The sequence below is a fragment of the Lepidothrix coronata genome, unplaced genomic scaffold, assembly GCF_001604755.1.
Source record: "Lepidothrix coronata isolate B3197 unplaced genomic scaffold, Lepidothrix_coronata-1.0 Scaffold72, whole genome shotgun sequence".
Lineage (NCBI taxonomy): Eukaryota > Metazoa > Chordata > Aves > Passeriformes > Pipridae > Lepidothrix > Lepidothrix coronata.
In genome coordinates this window covers 118186-139325 of record NW_016690252.1, presented here as the reverse complement: position 1 = coordinate 139325, position 21140 = coordinate 118186, and the positions used below count along the sequence as shown (strand labels likewise).

The window sequence follows — 21140 nt, the reverse complement described above, 5'->3', positions numbered from 1 at the left end:
GAGCTTCACAGGAGCTGGTCACCTCATGCCGAACAGGTAGGGGCAATGCTTACATCTCTGGCATCACCCACCCTGCTCCTGAACCAGCCTGCACATTTTATCTCACACCACCTGCCATGCTCCCACCCTTCAAGACTGCCCAGCAGGTAACAGGGCTGCTCCTTGTCCTCTTGGCCGGGACTTGGGAAATGGGACTCTCAGCAGCTCCACACTCATCCCAGGAGGCTGTGTCAGCCTTGCTCCGTCTCCTGCATCTTGCTGGGCTATTAGTAATACGCCCCAGCCACATCGCAGCATACCTGAAGGGCTTGTGGTTCTGGCAGAGGTAAGGCAGGAGCAGAGATGCCAAGAACCTGGTCTGACTGCAGTGGTGGGACAAGCAGGCCTTTATCATAGCAGGCCTGGGACTGGCCTTGGACAAAGGGTGCCCATGACCTGTGGCACCAGTTGCAGGAGTGCTGGTGTCCTGGTTTTGTCTGTGAAAGAGTTTGTTTTCTCCCTAGCTGCCGTTTCAGTGCTGTGTTTTGGATTCAGCATGGGAATAAAGTTGATTACACAGAGATGTTTCAGTTATTGCTCACTAGTTGCTGTCTGTGGTTAAAGTGTGACAGCAGGGCAGCAAGAGCCTTCACCGTGGTTCATCTCTGCCCTTTGGTTTGCTGTTGCTGCACGGAGGAACTCAGAAGCAGCACAGCAATGTGTTGGGAAAGGCCGGTGAGGGCATGCATAGCTCAGCACAGTGCCTGCCAGAGACCCTACAGGACACACCCATGTGCACAGTCCATCCCAGAGACCTTGCTCTGCCTGGGTGATGCACCATTCCCAGAAGGCAGGGTGAAGATGTTTATTAATTCCTGAACCTTCTTCCCATGAGAGAGGAAGGGTGCAGAGCCCAGAAGGAGAAGGGCAAAGAGGACAAAGCCCCCTTCCCCTCCCCCCTGCAGATCCATGTGAGCAAAGCACAGCCAGAGAGACCTCCTTTCCGCTCTTCCTCACCAGGGATTGAGGAGCTTAATTCAGGGTTTGCTGCAGGATCAGCCCAGCCTGACTTTGCATCCAGCTGCCCAGAGTGTACTTGTCTGCACCATGGGAGGGATTTGGGGCACTGGAGACTTTTAGCCATGTCTCAGTTCAGCCCTGCTGTGTCAGGCAGGAGCAGAGCGTGGTGGAAATAGCACAGTAGAGTTAACAAAGCTGATGAGAGAAGGGACTGCAAATCCTGCAGCAGTAATTTCCACAGTCAGAGCTATCTCCAGGGCTTTAATTTATCCATTACAACTTAATTGGATGTAAACCCAGTCACTTGTGAGCAGCAGGAGCTCTGAACAGGCAGTGGTCCTGAGTTTCTCTCTGCAAGATGCCTTACCAGGATTCCCCATCTCCGCTGCAGTGCCTTGACCCTCAGGGGGCTGCTGCACTTAACTGACAGGGAGAGGCTCTCCTCGTTGCCCCAGATGAGCTGGCTTTGCTCCTCTGAGTGGCTTCCCACACCACTGAGGAGCTGGTCACTGGGCTGTGGGTGCAGCAGGTTTCAGGTACCAGGGCTGAGACCGAGCAGGCAGGAAAGGCAGCCAGCTGGCTTCCAGGGTGGGAGGGCACAGGCTGCAGCCTCCTACCCCCACAGGCACATCCTGGTCTCTCCTCTCACCCATGAAGCTGCTCCTGTCATTGTGTCAGGCTGCTGAGGCCTGGGAAACCCTAGAATGTGGCCTGTTTCACAGCATGGTAACCCCATGGCTGCAACAGCCTCCCTGGCACATGCCATCCATCACCCTGGCAGGCTGGAGCAGTACTGGGATGTCTCAGACCCTGTGAGATTGGGACTGGCAGAGACCTGTCACCAGGCTCTGCCTTCCTACATGTAGGACACTTGCTCTGCACAATCCCACTCCCTTCTGCCAACCAGGAAGAGTAGAAATACCATGAATTTCTAGTGGGGTGGGGCAGGGTGCTGTTCCCACTATAAATAAGTTAGAGGCTCAGTTTCCCTGCTCTAGCCCACAGGGTTATTCTCCCTCCTGGGACAAGAAGGAAAACCCAGGGCTCATGGTCCATGGTGTTTTTGCTGTGCTTGGTGGTACCTGGAGTTGAGTGCTGGCCAAAAAATGGAGATACTCTATGTGGCTGCTTTTGCCAGCAGGGAAAGCAGCTAGAGTGGTGTAGGGCATGTGGAGCCAGTCCTACCACACAGGGAAACAGCTGTGGAGCAGGGCAGTTTGGGGGAAGCTGAGGAGTCAGGGTTGTGTCAGCAGCCAGGGAGGTGGCTGAGGCAGGGCTGGGCCAGCACAGTCAGGTGGATGCCAAGGAAAGCGTCAGCAAAATGTGTGAGACTGAGCAAGGGCAGATCCAGCTGCAGAGAGTCCCTGGGCAGGAAGGACGGGACAGATGAGCCTCAGAGCAGGCAAAAGGACTGGAGGGAGAGCAGGAAGCAGGAGGAAACAGAAGTGGAAGATACCATGAACAGGAGGAATGCGAAGGGCTGCAACAGGCACTGGACATGCTTTCACTGAGAGCAGAGTGCTTCCCTGCTCCAGAGGACAGATCCCACCAGCACCAGAACACCATCCAGGCTGGGGTGGGTGCACAGGGAGAATCAGAGCCCCACATCCACAGCATTCATCCAGCATGGTGATGGCTGTGTGGAGAAATACGAGCCCGTATGAGCCTGTATGAGCCTGTTCGAACTCCTGATGAGTGGGGTTTGTCCTGGCACCAGCTGCTTGTATGGGGGGACTGGACTCATGATACTGTATGGGGTGGGGCTCAATATATGGGGAGATCGGATCAGATACCCACAGCTTTTGTCCATCCATCAGAACTGGGTGTTATCAGGACAAAGAGAGTCCCGCAGCTACAAGGGGCATCCAGGCAGGGCCCAGGGGAGAAAGTAAGCCCCGCATTTACGGTGTGCATCCTGGTGGGACCCAGGGGAGGAAGACTCTCACGCCTGCAGGGCCCACCCAAGGATAGGGGACGGTCGGACCCCTCTGTCCATGGGGTCTGCCCAAGCCGTGCCCCGGGACCTCACAGCTCCCCCTGGCGCCAGGGAGATGCCCGCTCGGTACCGACCGGGAGCTTCTGCTAGCGGACGCGGACACCGGAGCGGGCGGGACCCGGCTCTGCCCGCCGGGGCGGGGCGGGCGGGGAGGTATCTCCGGCAGGGCGGCGGGTCCCAAGGAGTTAAAAGCTGTCCCCTCCCCGGCTCCGCCCCGCCGGTGCCAGCGCTCGGGGCGGTGTAGGCGCAGCGCCGGGCCGCGCCGGGGGTCGTGGGGGCGCCGCCGCCGGGCCATGAGCGCGGAGCGCCCCGGCGCGCCGCCCGCCCCGCTCCGCCTCGGCCGCCTGTAGCATCGCCGCGGGCGCCGGGAGGGCGGTGGCGTCCCGGCCGCGGGGCCGCCCGGGCGGGGATGTGAATGGTGCTGGGGGTGCTCGGCGGGACCGACATGGAGTGGGAGAAGCTGCCGCGGCGGCCCAGCGAGGGCGAAGGGGAGGCGGCGGGGCCATGGCCGGGCTGCGGGCGGCTGCGGCCCTCCTCGTACCGGGCGCTGCGCAGCGCCGTCTCCACCCTGGCGCGCATCGACGACTTCTACTGCGAGAAGATCGGGGCCGGCTTCTTCTCCGAGGTCTTCAAGGTGTGCGGGACGGGAGCGGCGGTGGCGGTGCGCGGGGTCATCCCGCCGGGATCGGGCATCCCCCGGGAGCGCGGCGCCCGGCCGCGCCTTCGGCGGGGGTCTGTGTGCCCCCCCTGCAGCCCCGGCGGCCGGCGAGGCCGGGGGTTGTGCGAGGCGGTGCCGTGCGGCGGAGACTCGGGGAGCCTCCCGGGAGCGCCGTCCCGGCCGGGGCGTTGTGGCTCCATCCCTCCGGGCAGGGGGAGGGGAGCGCCGGCTCTGTTTACAGCCGGGGAGGCTGAGCGCTCCCAGGCGCTGCGCCGTGGGTTGCGGGGGGGGGCAGGGGGTCGGAGCACGGGTGGGATGCCGGGCATTCACAGACCCAGGGACCCCTGTCAAAAGCCTGGAGACCCGACCCCGCTGGGCCCAGGGTGTGCCTGTGGCAGGGGATCCAGGCAGCGTTCGCAGCCACTCCAAGGTGATGTCCGGCGTTTGCCAGGCCTGCTCCAGCCAGCGCTGGGCAGGTGGATGTGCCGGGTGCCCCACCAGAGCCTCAAGAAGGTGTCCGGCTGTGGGAGAGGGCTGCGATGCCATAGAGCAGCACAGGGCCAGCCCCCGGCTGGGACCCTAGAGCTGCCTTTGTCCTCCAGCCTCTCTGGGACTGTCAGGGTGGGGACGCCTGTGTGTGGCCCACACTCTGGTTGGGGGTGTATGAGTTCTGATGGGGAGCTCAGGGTCCCAACAGTGTGGCAGAGATGCGTGGTGACAGTACTCTGCCAGCCCACACACACTGCTGCCAGGGCTGAGGGGTTGTGCCTTGCCTGGATGCCACTGCCACCTCTCCTGTCAGAGGGGAGGTGTGTGCATGTGTTGTTTTCATCCTCGGCATCACTTCAGGTGCCCTAAGCCATTGGGCGAGGACTGCCTTTAAGCAGTGCTTCCAGTGGCTTCATGCCCCTCGAAGAGCAGCTGCGGGCTGGGCACAACCCCCACCACAGTCACTGAGGTCGCAGCAGCAGTGCACTTGTCCCTTGCATGGGACCACGCTTGCACATGCAGCACAGCTGGGCATCCACATCCCAGCAGGACCCTGGGGTCCCTCTCCAGCCCCGCCACTGCTCAGCAGGGAGACCCTGAGACCCGGCTCTTCTGCAGCCACTGGAGAGGTGTCCTGCAAGGGACCATGGAAGGTGTGCAGAGGAGTCCCTCTCCTCCATGCTCCCTCCTGGAGCTCCCCGCTGAGCCACGACCTCTCTGCTGGCTGGATTCCTGCTATTGATCTCTGGCTTGGAGCACACAGCAGCACTTCGAAGCGGAGGGAGGCATTTAATAATGTCAGGCGTGCATACGGCTCTTTAATAATGGATGCTCCCGTGTCTCAGCCAGGCCATGGTCTCTTCTTGCCTTGCTGGTTTTTAACTCAGGCTCTGTGGGAGCCACAAAATGCTCCTTCTCCCACATGTTGTTCATGTTCTTGTGGGGCCACTTGCATGTAGGATTTGGGGGACTGGCAGAGGTTGAGGGGCACGAGCATAATCAGGAGCAGGAGTCAATGTGTGTGCATGGTGGCGAGGAAGTAGGGGCAGGAGGGAGCCAGATGGGGCTTTGTACTCATGCAGTGGGTTGAGTCCAAGAGCTCAGCAGGATGGTGGGACAGGCCTGGGATCTGAGCTGGGGTTTGGCCACCTGAGCTTGTGAGAGGGAGGGAGCTTCGCAGGGCAGCCCAGTACCCATTTTCCTCCCACCTCCCTTGTTCCTGCTGTAGCTTTCCAAGGCTGTGGGCACTTGAATCTTCCTCCTGTGTATGGTTACTGGGTCCTGCCTCATTCCAGCCTTGGTGGGCGTCAGGAACAGGGAGGGGACCTGGAAATCTCTGCCCCTCTGCAGGTAGCTGTGCCCTGGTGTGCAGCCAAGCCAGGGCCAGACAGGGTGCTGGGGTACCAGCAGAAGTATCTGACTGTCTTCTCAGCATTAAACCCAAGAGGCTCAGTGTGTCTATGTCCTGGTGTCCCAAGCTAGCCCCTTTGCTGAGCCTTATCCTGCTCCAGCCAAGCACTTTTTTCAGGAAGGCTGTCCAGAGCAAACAAGAGACACCAGTGACAAGAAGCTGCCCTTTTCCATGGTACTTGTTCATGGTTCCCCACTGTGCTGCAGAGCAGGGCTGTTTGCCTCTGGAGCACCTGGTTCTCATTGCCTTTCCCTGTGTGACTTCAGAGTCACCAGCCCCCCCATTTTGTCAGATACACAGACATTGCAGGAAGCCACCTCTCCATTTCCAATAGAATGAGCAGATGGAGCCAGGTGTGTTTGTGCCAGGCATTTTCTTCAGCCCTTAAACTACTGTTGCATCTCTTCCCCACATCCCTCTCTTACCTTCCTGGGTGCTGTCTGCAGCAGATACAGGGGCTGTGGGCAGCATCCTAGGGGCTGTATCCAGAGGTCTTCACTCATCCAAATCTGCACCTTATGCCCTGATGTTGCACATCTTCTTGGAGATGCTGCTTCCCAAGGTGCTCTGCCTATGGTGGTGCTCTGCCCAGCATCCCATTTCCACGGTACCTTGTGTGTGTGTGTGTGTGTGTGTGTGTGTGTGTGTGTGTGTATGTGTCTGTGTGGATTAGCAGCTCTCAGCATCAACAGAACTCAGGAGAGGATTTTGGCATCACTGTAACTCACCTGTCTCTGCTCACTTCCCCTCCAACCTTTGGGATTTTCTGTTTAGTCCCAATTTTCCAGTGCGACTAACAGCACAACTCCCTCCCTCTAATCAGATGGTCTTCATCTGCCTTGTTTTAGGGAATAGAGTGAAGCAGCATGACACAGATGGGTAAACTAAGGCAGACAGGGAGGAGGTGAATTTGCCAAGGTCAGCCAGCTGTGGCAAGGCCAGGAGCAGCCCTGGCCCTGCTATCACCACTCAGAAGTCCTGGGCACTGGAAATGTGTTGTGCTGACTGGCTGGAGACCTGCCGGCACCTCTCCTGCTCTGTCACGGGGTGTTCTCTCAGCTTGCCAGTGAGGGCTGGCAATAATTTGCCGCCACAATGCGACACCTGCACTGCCCCAGCTCCTGGTGTGCCCATGGTGCCGCTCCTGGGAGCACAGGAGGTGGGGGCTGCTGATGCTCAAACTTTCTCCAGGAGCAGGTGCTGTGTGCACTGACTCTTTCAGTTCCTTGGAGGAAGTCTGTCTTGACTGATTCTGTCTTTTCCTTGCAATGAGCAGGTTTTCCCAATCCCACCCAGTTGTGTTATTGGGATTCCCAGGAGCTCCTGCAGCTGTTGCGAGTAGCTGTGGGATCACCAGTGGCATTGCCAGCTCCCTTACATGCCCTTCCGTCTTTCTCTGCAGGACTATCTTGGATGAGGGATACAGGATGGTGTCCCCTACGTGACTGTGCCTTGCCTGTGTGGGGCAGGGAGCAAGGGAACATGCAGAGAGTGGAAACGTGTGCCAGCCTGTCCCCAGCGCAGGGTGCAGGGGGCTCTGGCTGCTGAGACCTCTGGGTGGGGAGGTGCCAGGGCAGCTTTTCCCTGTGTCTAGACAGGAGTGCCGGCTGTGGGGAGGGAGCAGGCCGTCTGCTTGCTCTGATTAGCATGCTCTTTAAATAAGACTCTAATTTCCGCTGTTAAAAGAGCTCAGATCCCTTGTGCCCAGGCTGGGGCCGCAGCCAGCCTGTCCCATCCCCCAGCCCGGCATGCTGGCGACAGATGGGATGGGGACCCAACATGCCATGGCACCCCAGCTCAGCCACAGTACCCAATGAAGTGCCCAATGGACTGGCCGTGTGGGATGACAGGGAGCATCGGTGAGAGGCAAGGTCTTGCCTTTTTCCTGGGGGACAAAGTGGCTTGTTCTCCCCCTGCAGCCCAGCACGGCTGCCCGGCTGAGCTCAGCTCTGGGGAATGTGCTGGGATTCCTGGGCACTATGCCAGAGTGCATGAGAGAGGCAAGAGGGGACGCTGTCCTGGTCCTGCAACAGGGAGGCTCTGCTGCCTGCTGCCTTCCCTGGATGTCAGAGAGGGAGGAAACTCCCTTAGTGAGGCACTTTGTCCCCACTGGGGTTGTGGCTTGCACCCTTCTCTGCTACTTCTGCTTCCAGAGGGCAGGCAGGACGCTGGTCTGGTACTAGCACCTGGACAGACTGGGTAAACTGGCCAGCGCATGTGGGATGCCATGGGAAGGCCAAGGGAGCATAACTTCTTCCCTGCTGTCCCAGGTATGGGCTGGACTTGAGCCATGAAGCATGCAGGGAAGGTGGCAGGACAGGGTCTCACAAGTGAGCTCAGGGCACTGGACACCCTCAAGGATGTTGCACCTCATGGGTGTGTGGCTCCTGGAGTGGAATGAATGACCCTTGGAGTGGAGTCACAGAGAAGGACATCAAGGCAGGGCTGTGCTGACCAGGGGCTCCTGGGATGCCTGGGATAATTCCTGAAGAAGGGGCTTTCACCACACCTTTCCTTTGCCCCCTCTCCAGTCTTAAGGTATCGGACACCACGTGGCTGCACTCGGACCTCACCCAGCCTATTCCAACGGCAGGTGGTTTTTTAATGAGGAATTAAGCCACGGGCACATCCTCACTATGCAGGGCTGAGCTGCTGCCCATTCAGACGCTGCTCCCTGATGCGGGGACGCTGCTGCTTGGGGGGAGCCGGCCAGGCCCAAGGCACATGGCCACCAAGTGCCAATGCTGTGCGTGCCACACGGCATTCCCAGCGTGGGCACGTGGCGCCGGGAGCCTTGCCGCCCACAACCGTCCCGGCGGGCATGAGCCTGCCCGCGCCACTGAGCCGGGTCCTGCCGTCTGGCAGCTGCCAGTGGCAGCCAAACTGACTGAGCCAGTCCTGCCAGCCCCACATGGCGTGGGAAGGGAAGAAAGCACTGCTGCCAGGAGAGCTGGGTCAGGAGGGATGTGTTTTGCTGGGCACCAAGCACCAGAGACTTGGCAAGGCTGGGGGTCCCGCTGGCCCTATCCAGGCTCTGGCTTCCTTAGTTCCTGTGGGGAGCTGGAAGAACCGAGGGAAACTCTGCCCACCCTGCTGTGATCAGGCAGGCCCCCTCCTTAAAGCCTGCACAAAGCCTGTCTGGGAGCCTGGTTTCTGTGTCTGGTGCTGCCCCCAGCTGCCCCACAGAGAGGGATGGAATGGAGGGAAGGCAGCAGTGGTGGGGATAGGGTGGGGGTATCCCTTGCCCTGGATCCAGGTGTGGCCAAGAAGCCCTAGGGCACCAGGATGGGGCTTGCAGCAGTACCAGGTGCTGCAGGACACTGGTGGGGTGGGCGGGGCAGTGAGCACAGGGAGGACCTGGAGTGCCATTTGATGAGGCACTCTGGGCGTTCTGCACAGCAGACACTGTACCATCCTCCTGTGACACGCTCTCCCTGAGCCCAAGAGCTCAACATGCCCAGTGCTCAGCAAGGAAGAGCCATGGGGAAGTGCACCCTCCCTTCTCCCTGCAGCATGTGGGGTGCCAGGATGGGGGTGCACAGTGCCAGGTGTCTGAAATGTCCCCTTCTCACTCATCCAGGGTCCATCCTGATCTCTGCTGCCAGGTGGCCCCTGTCTGTGGGTCAAGGGTGCCAGCTGGCTGGCCAGGGCTGGCTGGAGGTGAGCAGGTGTAACTGGAGCACGGTGCCCTGAGGCAGGTGCCTGCTGAATTATTCAGAGTCTCTCCATGCACTCTATGAGCTGATGGTGGCAGGGCACTGGCGTGGCCATTGTCTCTCACTTCCCACCCTTCCTGGGGCTGGTTTGGCCCTGGTGCACACGGAAGTGTAGAAGCATCTTCATAAAGCACTCGTTTCCCCCAGGCCCTTTGGTAGAGGGGAGCTACTGCCCATCCCCTGGGTATTTGGTGTGGGATAGATCCCCATCGTGGTGTACACCCCAGACAACTTCTCACTGAAGCAATGCCAGCTATGGTGTAGGAAGAGAGCCCTGGCAGGCCCAGCATGCCAGCCTCCCCCTGTTGTGATGGGGCCAGGCTGTGAGCAGGATGCGGGGTGCTGGGGTTCCTGCCTTCTGCCAAGTGCCCATGTTTTGCCTGTGGAGGCAATCCCTGAGGTGAGGGGTGTTGTGAGGCAGGCCAGGGGCTGGCACCAGCACAGCAGCCTCAACCAGCATTGACTAAAAAGGAGAAGAGCAGGGAGCTGACGGCAGCGCTGAGGAATGCTTGTGCCTCCGTGCACGGCTCCATGTGTGCTGGGGGGCAGCTGGGATACACTGGGATGTCCCCCTGATCAGCTGCTGCTCCAGGGTGGGGGCACATCCCCCCCCAGCAGCTGCTCAGGAGGGGACCCTCAGCACCGGTTTGGCCCCCCCAGCGCAGTGCTGGGTCAGGGTATCCCGTGCTCTTTCCTTGCCCTGCACATGCCAGGGAGCTGCAGATGCATGGGGTGTCCGTGCTTGGCCATGCTCCAGCTGCTGTTCTTGGCGGGGGACCAGGCCCCCAGCTCGCATGACAGCATCGGGCTGGGGCCAGCTAAATATACAGCTCCTCTGAGCGCTGTGACCTGCCAGATTGGGGTCAAGCACTAGGGCAGCATTGGCCACCCCTGGGGCTGGTGTGGAGGGGCAATGTGTCCCCTCTGTTCTCCACCGCATGTTGGTAGGGTCTGGCTGTGTGGTGCTGACTTGAATAAGCCCTTCCTGGCGCGCCCCGATCCTGCACATGCCTGTTCTTGCAGTAGGGCTGGGATCACAGCTTATGGGGGCTGTTGTTGCCCCTCTGGGAGGTCATGGCAATGTCACAAACAAGGTGCCCTGGAAGGATGTGGATGTGTTGTCGGTACTGGGAGTCCTCAGGGTGCTGCTGTGCTGAGAGAGCCCTCCCTAGCCCTAGTGGTCCTTGGGTTGCCCTGTGCCTTGGGTATATGGGGTGCTTAGCTCCTACCTCTAGGACTGGGGTGGAAGCTGGGTGCAGTCTGGTGCAGGGGGGTTGTGGAACTCAACCTCCTCGACACCCCTCTCCAGGTGCGGCACCGCCAGTCGGGGCAGATCATGGTGCTGAAGATGAACAAGCTGACCAGCAACCGGGGCAACATGCTGAAGGAGGTGCAGCTGATGAAGCGCCTCTCGCACCCCAACATCCTCAGGTAGGACCTGGTCCCCCACTGCTGGCACCATTGCCCCCCTTTTCCCTAGCCTGGGGGTTTGGAGCTATTGCTGACGCTGGATTAGCTCCTGGGGCTGGTCCCTGCTGCGGCCACCCTCAGATCCCTTCTATCTCACAGGTTCATGGGGGTGTGTGTGCACCAGGGACAGCTGCACGCACTGACAGAGGTAAGAGTGTGGCAATAGCCATGAATCTTGGGATTCCTGTAAGTGTGGGGATGGGACAATATGACAATGTGACGGGACAATTCCCCGTGGGAATACGCTCTTGGCCTGTGGCACATGTACAGGGCAAGGTCTGCTGGGAGGCTGTGCTGTGGGGTGGTTGGAAGATGCTTTAGGATGAGAGATGGGCACCCAGCATTATGGGAGGGGGGATGCAGTGATGCAGTGGACCGGCTCTTTCCATCAGTACATCAACGGTGGGAACCTGGAACAGCTGCTGGACAGCCCTGTGCCCCTCTCCTGGTCCGCGCGTGTCAAGCTGGCCCGCGACATTGCCTGTGGCCTACACTACCTGCACTCCAAGGGGATCTTCCACCGCGACCTCACCTCCAAGGTACAGGATGCTCAAATTGCCCTTGTCCCACACCCACGTGGCTGCCCCAGCCGTGGCTGGCTGAGGAGCAGGAGGCTGCGCTGTGCCTGGGCATCCTGGGAGCAGTGGCTGGTGAGGCAGGGCTGGTGCAGTTGGTGTGACAGGGGTCCTCCTGTGCCCCTAGAACTGCCTGGTGCGCTGCGAGGCCAATGGCTACACAGCTGTGGTGGGTGACTTCGGCTTGGCGGAGAAGATCCCCACCTACAGGTGCGTGGAAAGCATCCACCTATCTGGCCCATCCCTGGAGTGGGGGGTTTCCATGCCACTTGCAGCAGGAGCTGGGGAGGGATGGATATTTGAGATGCAGTTAAAAGGATAGGGATAAGGGGTAGTGGGGTGGTCCACAGCAGTGGGGACTTTTGGGGCAGATGGACACATTTGGGGTGGGCTAGAAGGGGATGAAGGGTGTGGTGTGGCTGGAGAGAGATGAGTTTGTGGGGCTGTGAGGTTAGTCCAGGAAGGGAGATGGAGATGGTGATTTGGGCTGCAGCAGTGGGAGTGTGAGGAGGTTGGACAGACAGGGGACTGATGCAGCCCCTAATACTCTACCATGTCCCCCAGTGAGGGCAGCGAGAAGGAGCCGCTGGCCATCGTGGGCTCCCCGTACTGGATGGCACCCGAGGTGCTGCGTGGGGAGATCTACAATGAGAAGGTGAGGCTCTGTGGCTGCCTTGCGTGGGGCTTTACCCAGGCTTGTGCTGCCAATGGTTTGCAGAATTGGCAGCCCTGGGGACATTTTCACACCTAGAGGGAAGGAACTGGACTTCCAGAGCCCCTGCTGTGGCTCTGTGGGGAGGAGGAGGGCTGTGGCTTTGCAGATTGGTGGGCACATTGAGGCCATGGGGCACTCCTGTGACTCCCCACTCTCTGCAGGTTGATGTGTTTGCATACGGCATCATCCTGTGTGAGACCATCGCTCGTGTGCCAGCTGACCCCGACTACCTGCCCCGCACTGAGGTGATTCTGTGGGATGGTAACGGGTAGGGAGAGTGGTGGGCAGCAGCACCGGGGCTGGGATTGCTTCACCAAACAAGAGAAGCCACTCTCCTGTGTTGAGCAGAGCCCTATATGCAGGAGCTGCCCCACACCTCAGGGCAGAGGTGCTCTGTCCCACTTGCTGGATGAGGAGGGATAGTCTGTGCTGGTAACCTGTCCTTGGAGCCCATAGTCAGCCTGGGTGGGAGAAGTGGACAGTTGGATTGAGGCAGAGAGCAGGAGGCATCTGTGTACCAGCATCCCCCAACCTTACCCCAGTGTGGGGTGACACCAGGGTGTTCCCTTGCTGTGCCCCACTTGGGGTGCTTCCAGGTCCACAGCCCTGGGTGGCACACAGTCAGCATGGGGATGGGAGCCAGGCCATTTCAGGTGCCCTGGGCCATGTGGTGTCCCAGGGGACCTAACTTCACTCTTCCTCCTTTCTCCGTTGCAGGATTTTGGTCTGGATGTCACCACTTTCTGCACTATGGTGGGAATCGACTGCCCAGCAGCCTTCCTCCAGCTGGCTTTTCACTGCTGCAGTGTGAGATTCCCACCTCCATGGCCCTTCCCCACCAGGGCAGCTGGGCAGGACAGGCTGCCTTGCCTGCTCATGGGGAGAGCAGGGAGCTGCCTTTGCTGTGCAGGGCTCTCTGCAGTGCTCGGGCAGGGCACAGACCTGATGGGGAACCTCTCCTGTTCACAGATGAAGCCCACCTCCCGCCCCTCCTTCCTGGAAATCACACAGTGCCTGGAGAGCATCCTGCAGCACCAGCTTGGCACGGAGGGTGCTGGGGCCACCTTCTTCAGCATCGGGGAGAGCCTGCCTACACCTGAGACCTCAGCCACACTCGGTATGTGGGCACCCCGGGGACAGGCCATAGCAGGGTGCAAAAATGGGGGCATGTGAGGTGTCCTGTCCTACCCCATCAGCTGTAGAGGAAGGAGACGGGTGTGTGAGGTGTTCAGGATGGAATTGTTCCCTGTTCCTTCCTCAGGGTGCACCCCTGAGTGGTTGTGTGCCCAGCACCCAGTAGCACCCTACATGGGCAGCTGCTGGCAGCTGGTGACACATTCCTGTGCCCATGCCCAGCTGTGGCCAGGATGTCAGCCAGCTGCACCAAGCAGTCACCCCTGCATGAGTTGGGGACACAGCACCTGCAGCTGGACCAGCGCCTGTCCCGCAGCCAGTCCGACGTGTTCTCCCCCAAACCACCTGACCAGCTGCAGCCGCTGGAGCCTAATAGTGGGGCCAGGTCCAAGGAGATGTCCCCCCGTGTCAACCCCTTCTCCCAGCGAGAGGACCTGAAGGGGGGAAAGATCAAGCTCTTTGATACGCCGAGCAAGTCGGTCATCTCGCTCACCTTGGACCTGCCGCCCCCCGCCCCGCTCGAGCTCAGCACCCCTGTGACGCCTGAGCCCACTGTGGAGGTGGAGGTGCAGTGTGACTTCTCAGCCCCCACCACCAGCCCCCGCAAGTGCCACTCTCTGCCCGCCTCTCCCGAGCTACCCCACCATGGGGGCCTGGCGCTGGATGTGGTGTCCCCCCATCCCACTGACAACCCCCAGCCCTCCACCCTCCTTTCTCCCCCAGCTTGGGGACAAGCCTCCAGCCCCAGCTCCAGAGCAAAGAAGCAGAGGGCCTGCGGCCTCGACAACTCTGAGCTGCCACAGCCCACCCTGCTGCCCCCCAACAGCAACTTCATCCACACGGCGTCCTTGGGCACCGAGCCCTGGCAACCGGAGACACAATCCCCCAGCAGGCTCCTCATCAACAACAACCATGTGATGGTCAGCAAACCTCTGGCTTGGGGCAGCGGGCTGGAGCACGGCTCCTCCAAGCTTAGCATCACCTGTGGGGTGGCACTGGAGCAAACGGAGCGCTCAGCCATGCTGCCTGGGCACAGCTCTGGTGCCGTGCCAGAGCAGGATGAAGTGCTGCCCTGCCCTGGCTGCTGCGTGAGTCCCTTCAGCTTCAACTTTGCCTCCTTCTGCCACCAGCCAGCTCCCAGCCCTCCCCGCTACCAGAACCTCAACTCCGAGACCAAGAGCCTCCTCTGCCACGACAGGGGCCAACACCAGAAAGCCCCGGCGCCAGTGCTGGCTGAGCCCAGGCTGAAGCTGCCGGAGGCACAGTCCTAGTGATGGGGATCCCGGGGAGTGGGGCTGCATCCAGCTGCCCTTCACACCCCTCTGCAGCCGCAGCACTGGGCAATGCAGGAGCCTGGCACATCCCCACGGTCTGTCCTTGCCCAGTGCTTGGTGACCAGCAGCGGCCATTGTGCCCTGTGCTGTAGCTGCCACAGCGCTGCCCAGGCGCTTGGGCACCCATCCCACCAGGATCAGCCCTGGGGCTCTGCAGGAAGCCCTGGGAGTGGGCTGGGTCTATTCTGGGGACTGAAGTGCAATAACACCCCTGACCCAAGCACTGCCCCAAGCGGCAGGGCTGGTCCCCCGCGGGGCCCCAGGGCTCAAGCCCTGGATCCAGGACCCCCTTTCTCCAAGGGCTCACCCCTCTGCCTGCTCTTGCAGAGGGGTGTATAGTGAGCCTGCTCCTCTGGGAGAACTGGGAGTCCCCTGCACCCCAGTGGGTGAGCGGGACTGGGTTGGGGTAGAGAGGTCAGCGTGTGTATGTGTGTATTTGGGGATCCTGTGGGACTGGTGGGTGTACCCATGTGTATCCACAGGCATGGGGAGCACAGCCAGTCCCTGACATGGGGAGAGGTGGGCAGGGGGCCGGGAGAGGGGCAATGCCCATGGGCAGTGCATGGGGAGGATTGCCAACACTGGGGTTGTCCCTGCCGGCCCAATGCCAAGGGCTGGGTGCTGAGCCAGCACAATGCCTCGCAACTCCCTGCCACACAGGTTTGGGGGCAGGGTGCTGGCAGAGGGGCCAGGTGCCATCCTGGCGTCATGGGGATGGGGCCAGTGGGCAGCACGGCCAGGCTGCCAGGCCCCCGGCAAGGGTGGGAGCCGGCTTTCCTCCCTCCTGCATAATGCACTGGTGAATGCAGAACTCTTGTGTTTTTTATTATTATTAATAATTGCTAGTAATATATACCCAGCTTATTTAAAGTGTTCAATAAAGGTTAAATGTCCCAGCTACTCAGGCTGCTGCTTGTGTCTCTTGGATGCACATCAGATGTGGAAGGGGTCCCAGTCCCAAAAGGTTGCACAGGCTTGCCTGGGGCTTCAGGGCAACTCCTCGGGGACTGCAGGCCAGCCTGGCTTAGCCCCAGATCTCAGTGTCCCTTATGTGCCTGTCTCGGTTGAAATGGCTTCGGTCGAATTCCTATTTATTATTTAAGTTCTTTGAGTTCATTCCCTTGAGTCCATGTTTTTGGTGGCACACAAGAAAGCAAAGAGCAGATGAACTATGTCTCTTTATTGCTACAGAGTGGGTTCAGCCAGCAGACACCTCCAAAAAGCCTGTCTTTAACACCCTTTTGCTCTTCAAGCAAGCTAATTAACACAGAATTAATCAACTATATATGGCCCCATTGTAAACTGAGAGCATTTTCGCCTGATTGAACAGGACTTCCTCTGCTCTCACCTGGCTGCAGCATTACATCAGGGCTACTTTGCTTAATCTTCACATGTGCACGTGTGTAGTAACTATTTAAAGTCCTGATGAGTTGTCTCGGAAAGCATCAGTCTGCTGCAAGTGCCTGAGTTGCTTTTGCTTTGAAACACACAATCACACCATACAACCCTAAAGGTCACTGCTCTAATTTCTAATCAGCAAAAAAAATCCCCAAACGCCAGCGCAGGCGCCGGCCAGTTCATGCTCAGCTTCGCTCCTTGGGCACCGAGGCTTTGCTGAGCCTTTTGAGTGCGGGGTCGCCTGAAAGCTGTAGCCAAGCTGCTCCTTCGATGGGGTCCGGTAGTGCGGGGAGGGGACTGGCTGGGCATGGGGCTGTGGCGCCCCTGACTCCTGCTCCTTGCATGCCAACACCGCACCTCACTCAGCTGTGGGGATGTGGCATGGCTGCAGCGTTGAGTATCAGGGCTTGCTCCACTGTGTCCCGGTCCAGGCTCCCCATTGCCCACCAGACTCTGTGCCAGGAAGACCCAGGGTGGCCCATGCAGGTGTAGGGCTGGGCTGTGGTGCCCACACTGCTCTGCTGAAGCACATCAGCTGGGGGGCAAACAGCCACTGCTGCCTATGTGATACCCAAGCATCACTGGGCATCCCTGAGGACTTGGGCAGCCGGGGGGGGGGCAGCGGTCTGTAGGGGGAAGTAGTTTGCCTGAATGGATGGAACATCCCAGGCAGGAACGTAGCAAGGCTGGAGCAGAGGCAGTGCAGGGTGCAGGTGCTGCAAGAGAAGGCGGAGGAGGGTGAGGGTGAGATGTCACCCAGCCCCCAAGACATGCAACAGGGCTGGAAAGGCATCTTGGAAAGGGTTTTCCCCCATTTTGCCCCTTTGCTGAGCCACAGCTTCAGGGAGTCCTCTAGAACTACCACAGACCAGGGCCTTCTATGGCAGTGAGGGGATGGAGGTAGGCTCCAAGGGGCAGGGTCAACATGCCCCAGGCAGTGACACAGGCTCCCTGCTTTCCTCAATGCATACCCCACGGGCCCCATGCACCCCAGGCTCGGCAGAACCTGGTGTGGGCACACTCACCACAGCAATACTGGGGCCAGAAGCCATCATCATTTGAAAGGGGAGCTTGGCCCCGCTGCCTTCTCACAGATCCAGAGGTGCAGGTCATTGGGGCCGGTGCACTGGGCAGGTTTGATGTTTCCACGGCTTATTATGGCACACGACCCATTCGACTTTGACTGCCATGGCCTGGACGGGGAAGCAACACATCAGGGGCTGACACCTTCTGCCTACAACTCCTGCTGTGATTACTGCCTCTTGTAGCTTGAACAGGAGGGGTTGGATGCTACAGTCAGATAGGGGATCCCCCAGTCCTCCCCTAATGATTTCACAGGCTGAAGGCTCAGCTGACAGGTCACTGCCCTTCCTCAGGCAGGCTAAGAAATGCCTCTACAAAGGGTTTGCAGTGCTTGTGACTCCGCTTAGGCTCCCTCCTGTTTGACTTGGCCTCACTGCTGGACATTTTTTCATCCCTCCGGTGGGGAGAGCCCAGTCCTCCCTGAGGGCACGTGGACAGCTGGAGGAGCTGCCCTGGGCTGTGGGTCTACACTGGGTGCAGTCCCCCATTTGGGGGGTGAGGGTTGAAGGTGAAGGGGCAGGCAGTGAGCAGGGGCTGGGTACCCAGCACCTGGCCAGACGGGTCTGTTCCTCCCCACTGCTCTCAGACACTGCAAGAGGAAGCAGCAACAAGCTGAGAAGTGGGTGCACGTGGAGGGGAGGAGCACTCTCCGTGGGCGGGAAGGCTTGATTTCCTCTCCCGGAGGAATCAAGGAGGCACGTGGGGGATAGAGATGGTGCTCAAACACCTTGTCTAGACCCCAAATAAAACTTGCGGTTTCTTTTGTCCACTTTTGCTACTGCCTGCTTCTTATACCCTGCATGTACACCCCCAAGTCTTCGCTTTGCATCTTCATGTCATGTACGCATCTCACCACACCATTGCACCCACCTTCCCTCAGCCCCTGCTGCTCTGATGCTCTTAGTTTCCCAGTGCCTGTGCCCAGAACTGGGTACTAGTGGGATTTAAAACACCTCCTAAAGTTGGGCTGGGGTTGAGGAGTTTTGGCAAGAGGCTGTGCTGCCAGGTACCTTTCATAAAGGGAGCCATCCACCCAGAACCAGGCATCGGAGAGCCCCTCGCCATCTGGGTCCTCTTCCTCCAGCCAGCCATAGTCATACCAGGGGAAGCCGCTCTTCTGCAGTCCTATCCAATATGGGACATCTGCATTCTTCAGGAAGGTCTGGGGAAGAATAAAAAGGGCCTTTTCACATTTTTTCCATGGTACCTATGTATTGCAGTGTTTGCAGGGAGTGATCATCTCCCCAAGGAGACCCTGGGACTGGAGCTTCTTGGAGCAGGACAACTGAGCAGCCCAGGTGCCCTGCTCCAGCTTGGGCAGCAACCAGGGGGGGTAGAGCCTCTGCTCCATATCCATCACCAGCCATGTGCTCCAGAGATCAGCCTTGCACCCTCCAATGCTTTGGCATAGCAGGGGCCTCCAGAACAGTGCTAGCCCATCTGGTGACCCCAGGTCTGGATACACCAGTTCCTGCCCTCAGCTCCCCCAGCACCCTACCGGCACAGTCCAGCGAGTCCAGGATTTGGTGATCAGGAGCTGAGAATATGTTCTCTCACACTCATCTCTGCTGTCCTCCCATGTCTTCTTTTCCGAGGAGACGAAGAGGCACTTGCCCCTATACAGCAGCCAGCCGGAGGGGCAGCAATCTGCGGGCAGGGGCACAGCTCAGATGCTTGATCAGCCACAGATGCCCTGGGGGGAACCAGGAACAACCCCACATCTTCCCAGCAGATATCACAGGCTCAGCCTCTGCTTCAGGCACAGCTTCAGCCTCGGACCACCCTGCCCCCACCACGTGACCAAAAAAAGCCAGTGCTCATGCCTTGGCACTGCACCTGCTGAGGGATGCCAGTCACCCAGGACACCCCATCCCTGTTCCATCATCACCCTACCTATAGCTGTGCAGGAGCGCAGGACAGCCACGGTGCTCTCGCTGTTGTTGAGCTTCCCCTGCACCTCCTGCATCTCCTTCTCCGTCTTGCCCAGGACCCCCCTGACGTGCCCCAGCTCGACGCTCATTCTATCCAGCTCCAGCTGGCTGATGTTGCCCTCATGCCACGCTCGCTGCAGCTCCTCTCTTGCCCACGCCAGCTCCACCCGTGCCTGCTCCAGGCTCTGCTCCTGAGTGCTCAGCTCCTGTGACAGGCGGCCCTGCTCGGCTGCGTGGTCGCGGGATGCGTCCCGCAGGCTGCGGGTGATCTGCCAGTCTGGGGACAGAAGGGGTGATCTGAGACATGGGCACGGGACAGCCTGGGTGTGGGACTGACCCCATTTGGGGCAGGTAGGATGGGCAGGGCAAGGCAGGGTGTTGTCCATGTTGAATGGGAAAGGATGGGAAGGAAGGACACAGCAGCAAAGCGTATGGTTAAGGGCTGGGCAGAACTTGGGAGGGGAGAGCAGGGCAGGGGCAGGATGGGGTGCGGGATCAGGTACAGAAGGGCAGGGGCAGGCAGGGTGCAGAAATATGAGGCTGGGCAATGCCAAGATGGGAAGAAAAAGGAGCAGAAACAGAGGGCAAGGTGGGGAAGGCGGGTGATGGGAGGCAGGGGGGATGCCTATCCTGAGAGGGATACAGGACAGCTTGTGGCAGACAGGGAAGAGGGACTCAGCCAGGAGCAGCATGCATGGGCATGCCCCTATTCACTCCATGCTCAACCACAGCACCTACCCCAGCACAGCTGCCTCTCTGTCCCAGCCACCCCCAGCCCCAGATGTGCCCAGACCCCTGACTCACAGCAAGCCCCCAGGGCCACAGTGGCCACCAGCAGCAGGCAGATAGTCAGCAGCCCCGCTGGCATGCACCACCGCCGGGACCAGTGGCCTGCAAGACACAATAGACAACAGATATCAACTGGAGAGCTGGAAAACCCCTGGCAATCCCCATGCCTACTGCCTGCAGGCAGTGCTGTGGTGGCATGATGGCACAGGTGGCATGGTGTGGGCATTTCCTCTCTTAAAGGATGGGAGTGGGAGCACCCCAAAACACCACCCACTACCCATGCCAAGACCTCGCTTGGTGCCCTGGATTCCAGCTGGGTACTCACCTGGGTTGGGTTGGGCCCCGTCCCTGTCCTGCCCTGCCGGCACCGGCTGCGTGTTCTCATGGGGGCTCTCTGCCTCATCCATGCCAAGGGCTGTGGGAGAAAGGCAGGGGAGAGAGGCTGAGTCCATGGGGTTGGGGATGGCAGAGGCAGAGTGGCACGGTCTGTGGGCTCTCACCTGCCTCCAGTGCCTGGCTGGCCATGCTCCGGCCTCCTGTCACTTTGGCAAACCTCAGGTCAGCATAAACCATGCTCTGGGCCATGTGGGCAAGTGCTGGGCAAGCCCTGAGCTGTTCAGGCTCCCGCTCTGCCCTTGGGGTGCCTTTCTGGGATGGTCCTGCTCCTGGTGATTGCACTGTGTCTCGGAGGTGCAAAGGAGAAGTGCAGCCAGCATCTGCAGAAGCAGAAGTTTGCTCTGCGTTGTAGCAGATGGGACCACTGAAGCACAGCCGCAGGTATCAGCACCCTCTCATTGGTCCCAGAAATATCAGCCCCTCCCCTCCCACGCTCCAGAAGTCCTTGTGGTCCCCCTGGGCACACAGCAGGGCCAGGGCAGCACAGCCTGAGGTCACGGCTGTGGCAGAGTAAGGATCCAAATCCTTGGGTCAAGGGAGAGCAAGGGGAGAGCAGGGAAATCCTCAACACAGGAGCACATTGCCCTGTGGACAGCTCTGTGGAGGGTTGGAGGTCTTCACAGATTCAGATTTTCTCTCCCAGCCTCTGAGAATGGGAATTTCCCCACTATGTAGCGTGTGCCACTGCCTCTCATCCTCTTCCTGTTCCCCTCCTAGAAGAAGTAAGCTTTGGCATTGCTCCAAACCTCTCCCAGACAGTTGCATAGAGCAATGACATCCACTTTGCCTTCCCTGCCTAAGACCACAACCCCAGAACCCACAGAACCTCCTTCTTGGTCCCTCCAGCCTCTCAGCATCTCAGAGATCTCTACTGAACTTCATCCAGAGACAGACAGGTTTCAAAATGGACGCTGAGTTGGGGGCCAGTTGGGCACGTCTGGAGGCAGCCAGTCCCTGGAACAGGACTGGAGGTGCACAGTGGTGCTGTTGGAGCACAGCGTTACAAGGCTGTAGTGGGTTGGTTTTGTGGATTTTTTAGGCCTTCC

General features: G+C 59.5%; 2 protein-coding genes across 2 annotated transcripts; one reads left to right on the top strand and one right to left on the bottom strand.

Annotated features, from left to right (window-relative positions):
• Window positions 1-3410: 3410 nt before the first annotated feature.
• TESK1 (testis-specific kinase 1) lies at window positions 3411-15397 on the top strand. The gene is made up of 10 exons (XM_017819104.1): window positions 3411-3629; window positions 10579-10700; window positions 10839-10887; window positions 11132-11278; window positions 11442-11524; window positions 11879-11969; window positions 12191-12274; window positions 12747-12836; window positions 12999-13146; window positions 13386-15397. The coding sequence occupies exons 1-10, from the start codon at window positions 3411-3413 to the stop codon at window positions 14432-14434; spliced, it is 2082 nt and encodes a 693-aa protein (XP_017674593.1). The 3' UTR covers window positions 14435-15397.
• A 1099-nt stretch (window positions 15398-16496) lies between these two features.
• On the bottom strand, window positions 16497-20283 carry LOC108499356 (B-cell differentiation antigen CD72-like). Its single transcript, XM_017819106.1, has 8 exons — window positions 20199-20283; window positions 20024-20113; window positions 19714-19800; window positions 18872-19186; window positions 18477-18625; window positions 17989-18140; window positions 16921-17088; window positions 16497-16611 (listed from the first exon to the last, which is right to left on the bottom strand). The coding sequence occupies exons 1-7, from the start codon at window positions 20281-20283 to the stop codon at window positions 16950-16952; spliced, it is 1017 nt and encodes a 338-aa protein (XP_017674595.1). The 3' UTR covers window positions 16497-16611; window positions 16921-16949.
• Window positions 20284-21140: the final 857 nt, after the last annotated feature.

Excerpts from the sequence above, each read along its gene's own strand:
- TESK1 (XM_017819104.1), top strand. The coding sequence starts at position 3,411 with ATGGTGCTGGGGGTGCTCGGCGGGACCGACATGGAGTGGGAGAAGCTG. Across the intron at positions 10,701-10,838 it reads TCGCACCCCAACATCCTCAG|GTTCATGGGGGTGTGTGTGC; the intron begins GTAGGACCTGGT and ends TCTATCTCACAG. Across the intron at positions 11,970-12,190 it reads GGGAGATCTACAATGAGAAG|GTTGATGTGTTTGCATACGG; the intron begins GTGAGGCTCTGT and ends CACTCTCTGCAG.
- LOC108499356 (XM_017819106.1), bottom strand. The coding sequence starts at position 20,283 with ATGGCCCAGAGCATGGTTTATGCTGACCTGAGGTTTGCCAAAGTGACA. Across the intron at positions 20,114-20,198 it reads CAGCCAGGCACTGGAGGCAG|CCCTTGGCATGGATGAGGCA; the intron begins GTGAGAGCCCAC and ends TTTCTCCCACAG. Across the intron at positions 19,801-20,023 it reads CGGGGCCCAACCCAACCCAG|GCCACTGGTCCCGGCGGTGG; the intron begins GTGAGTACCCAG and ends TGTGTCTTGCAG.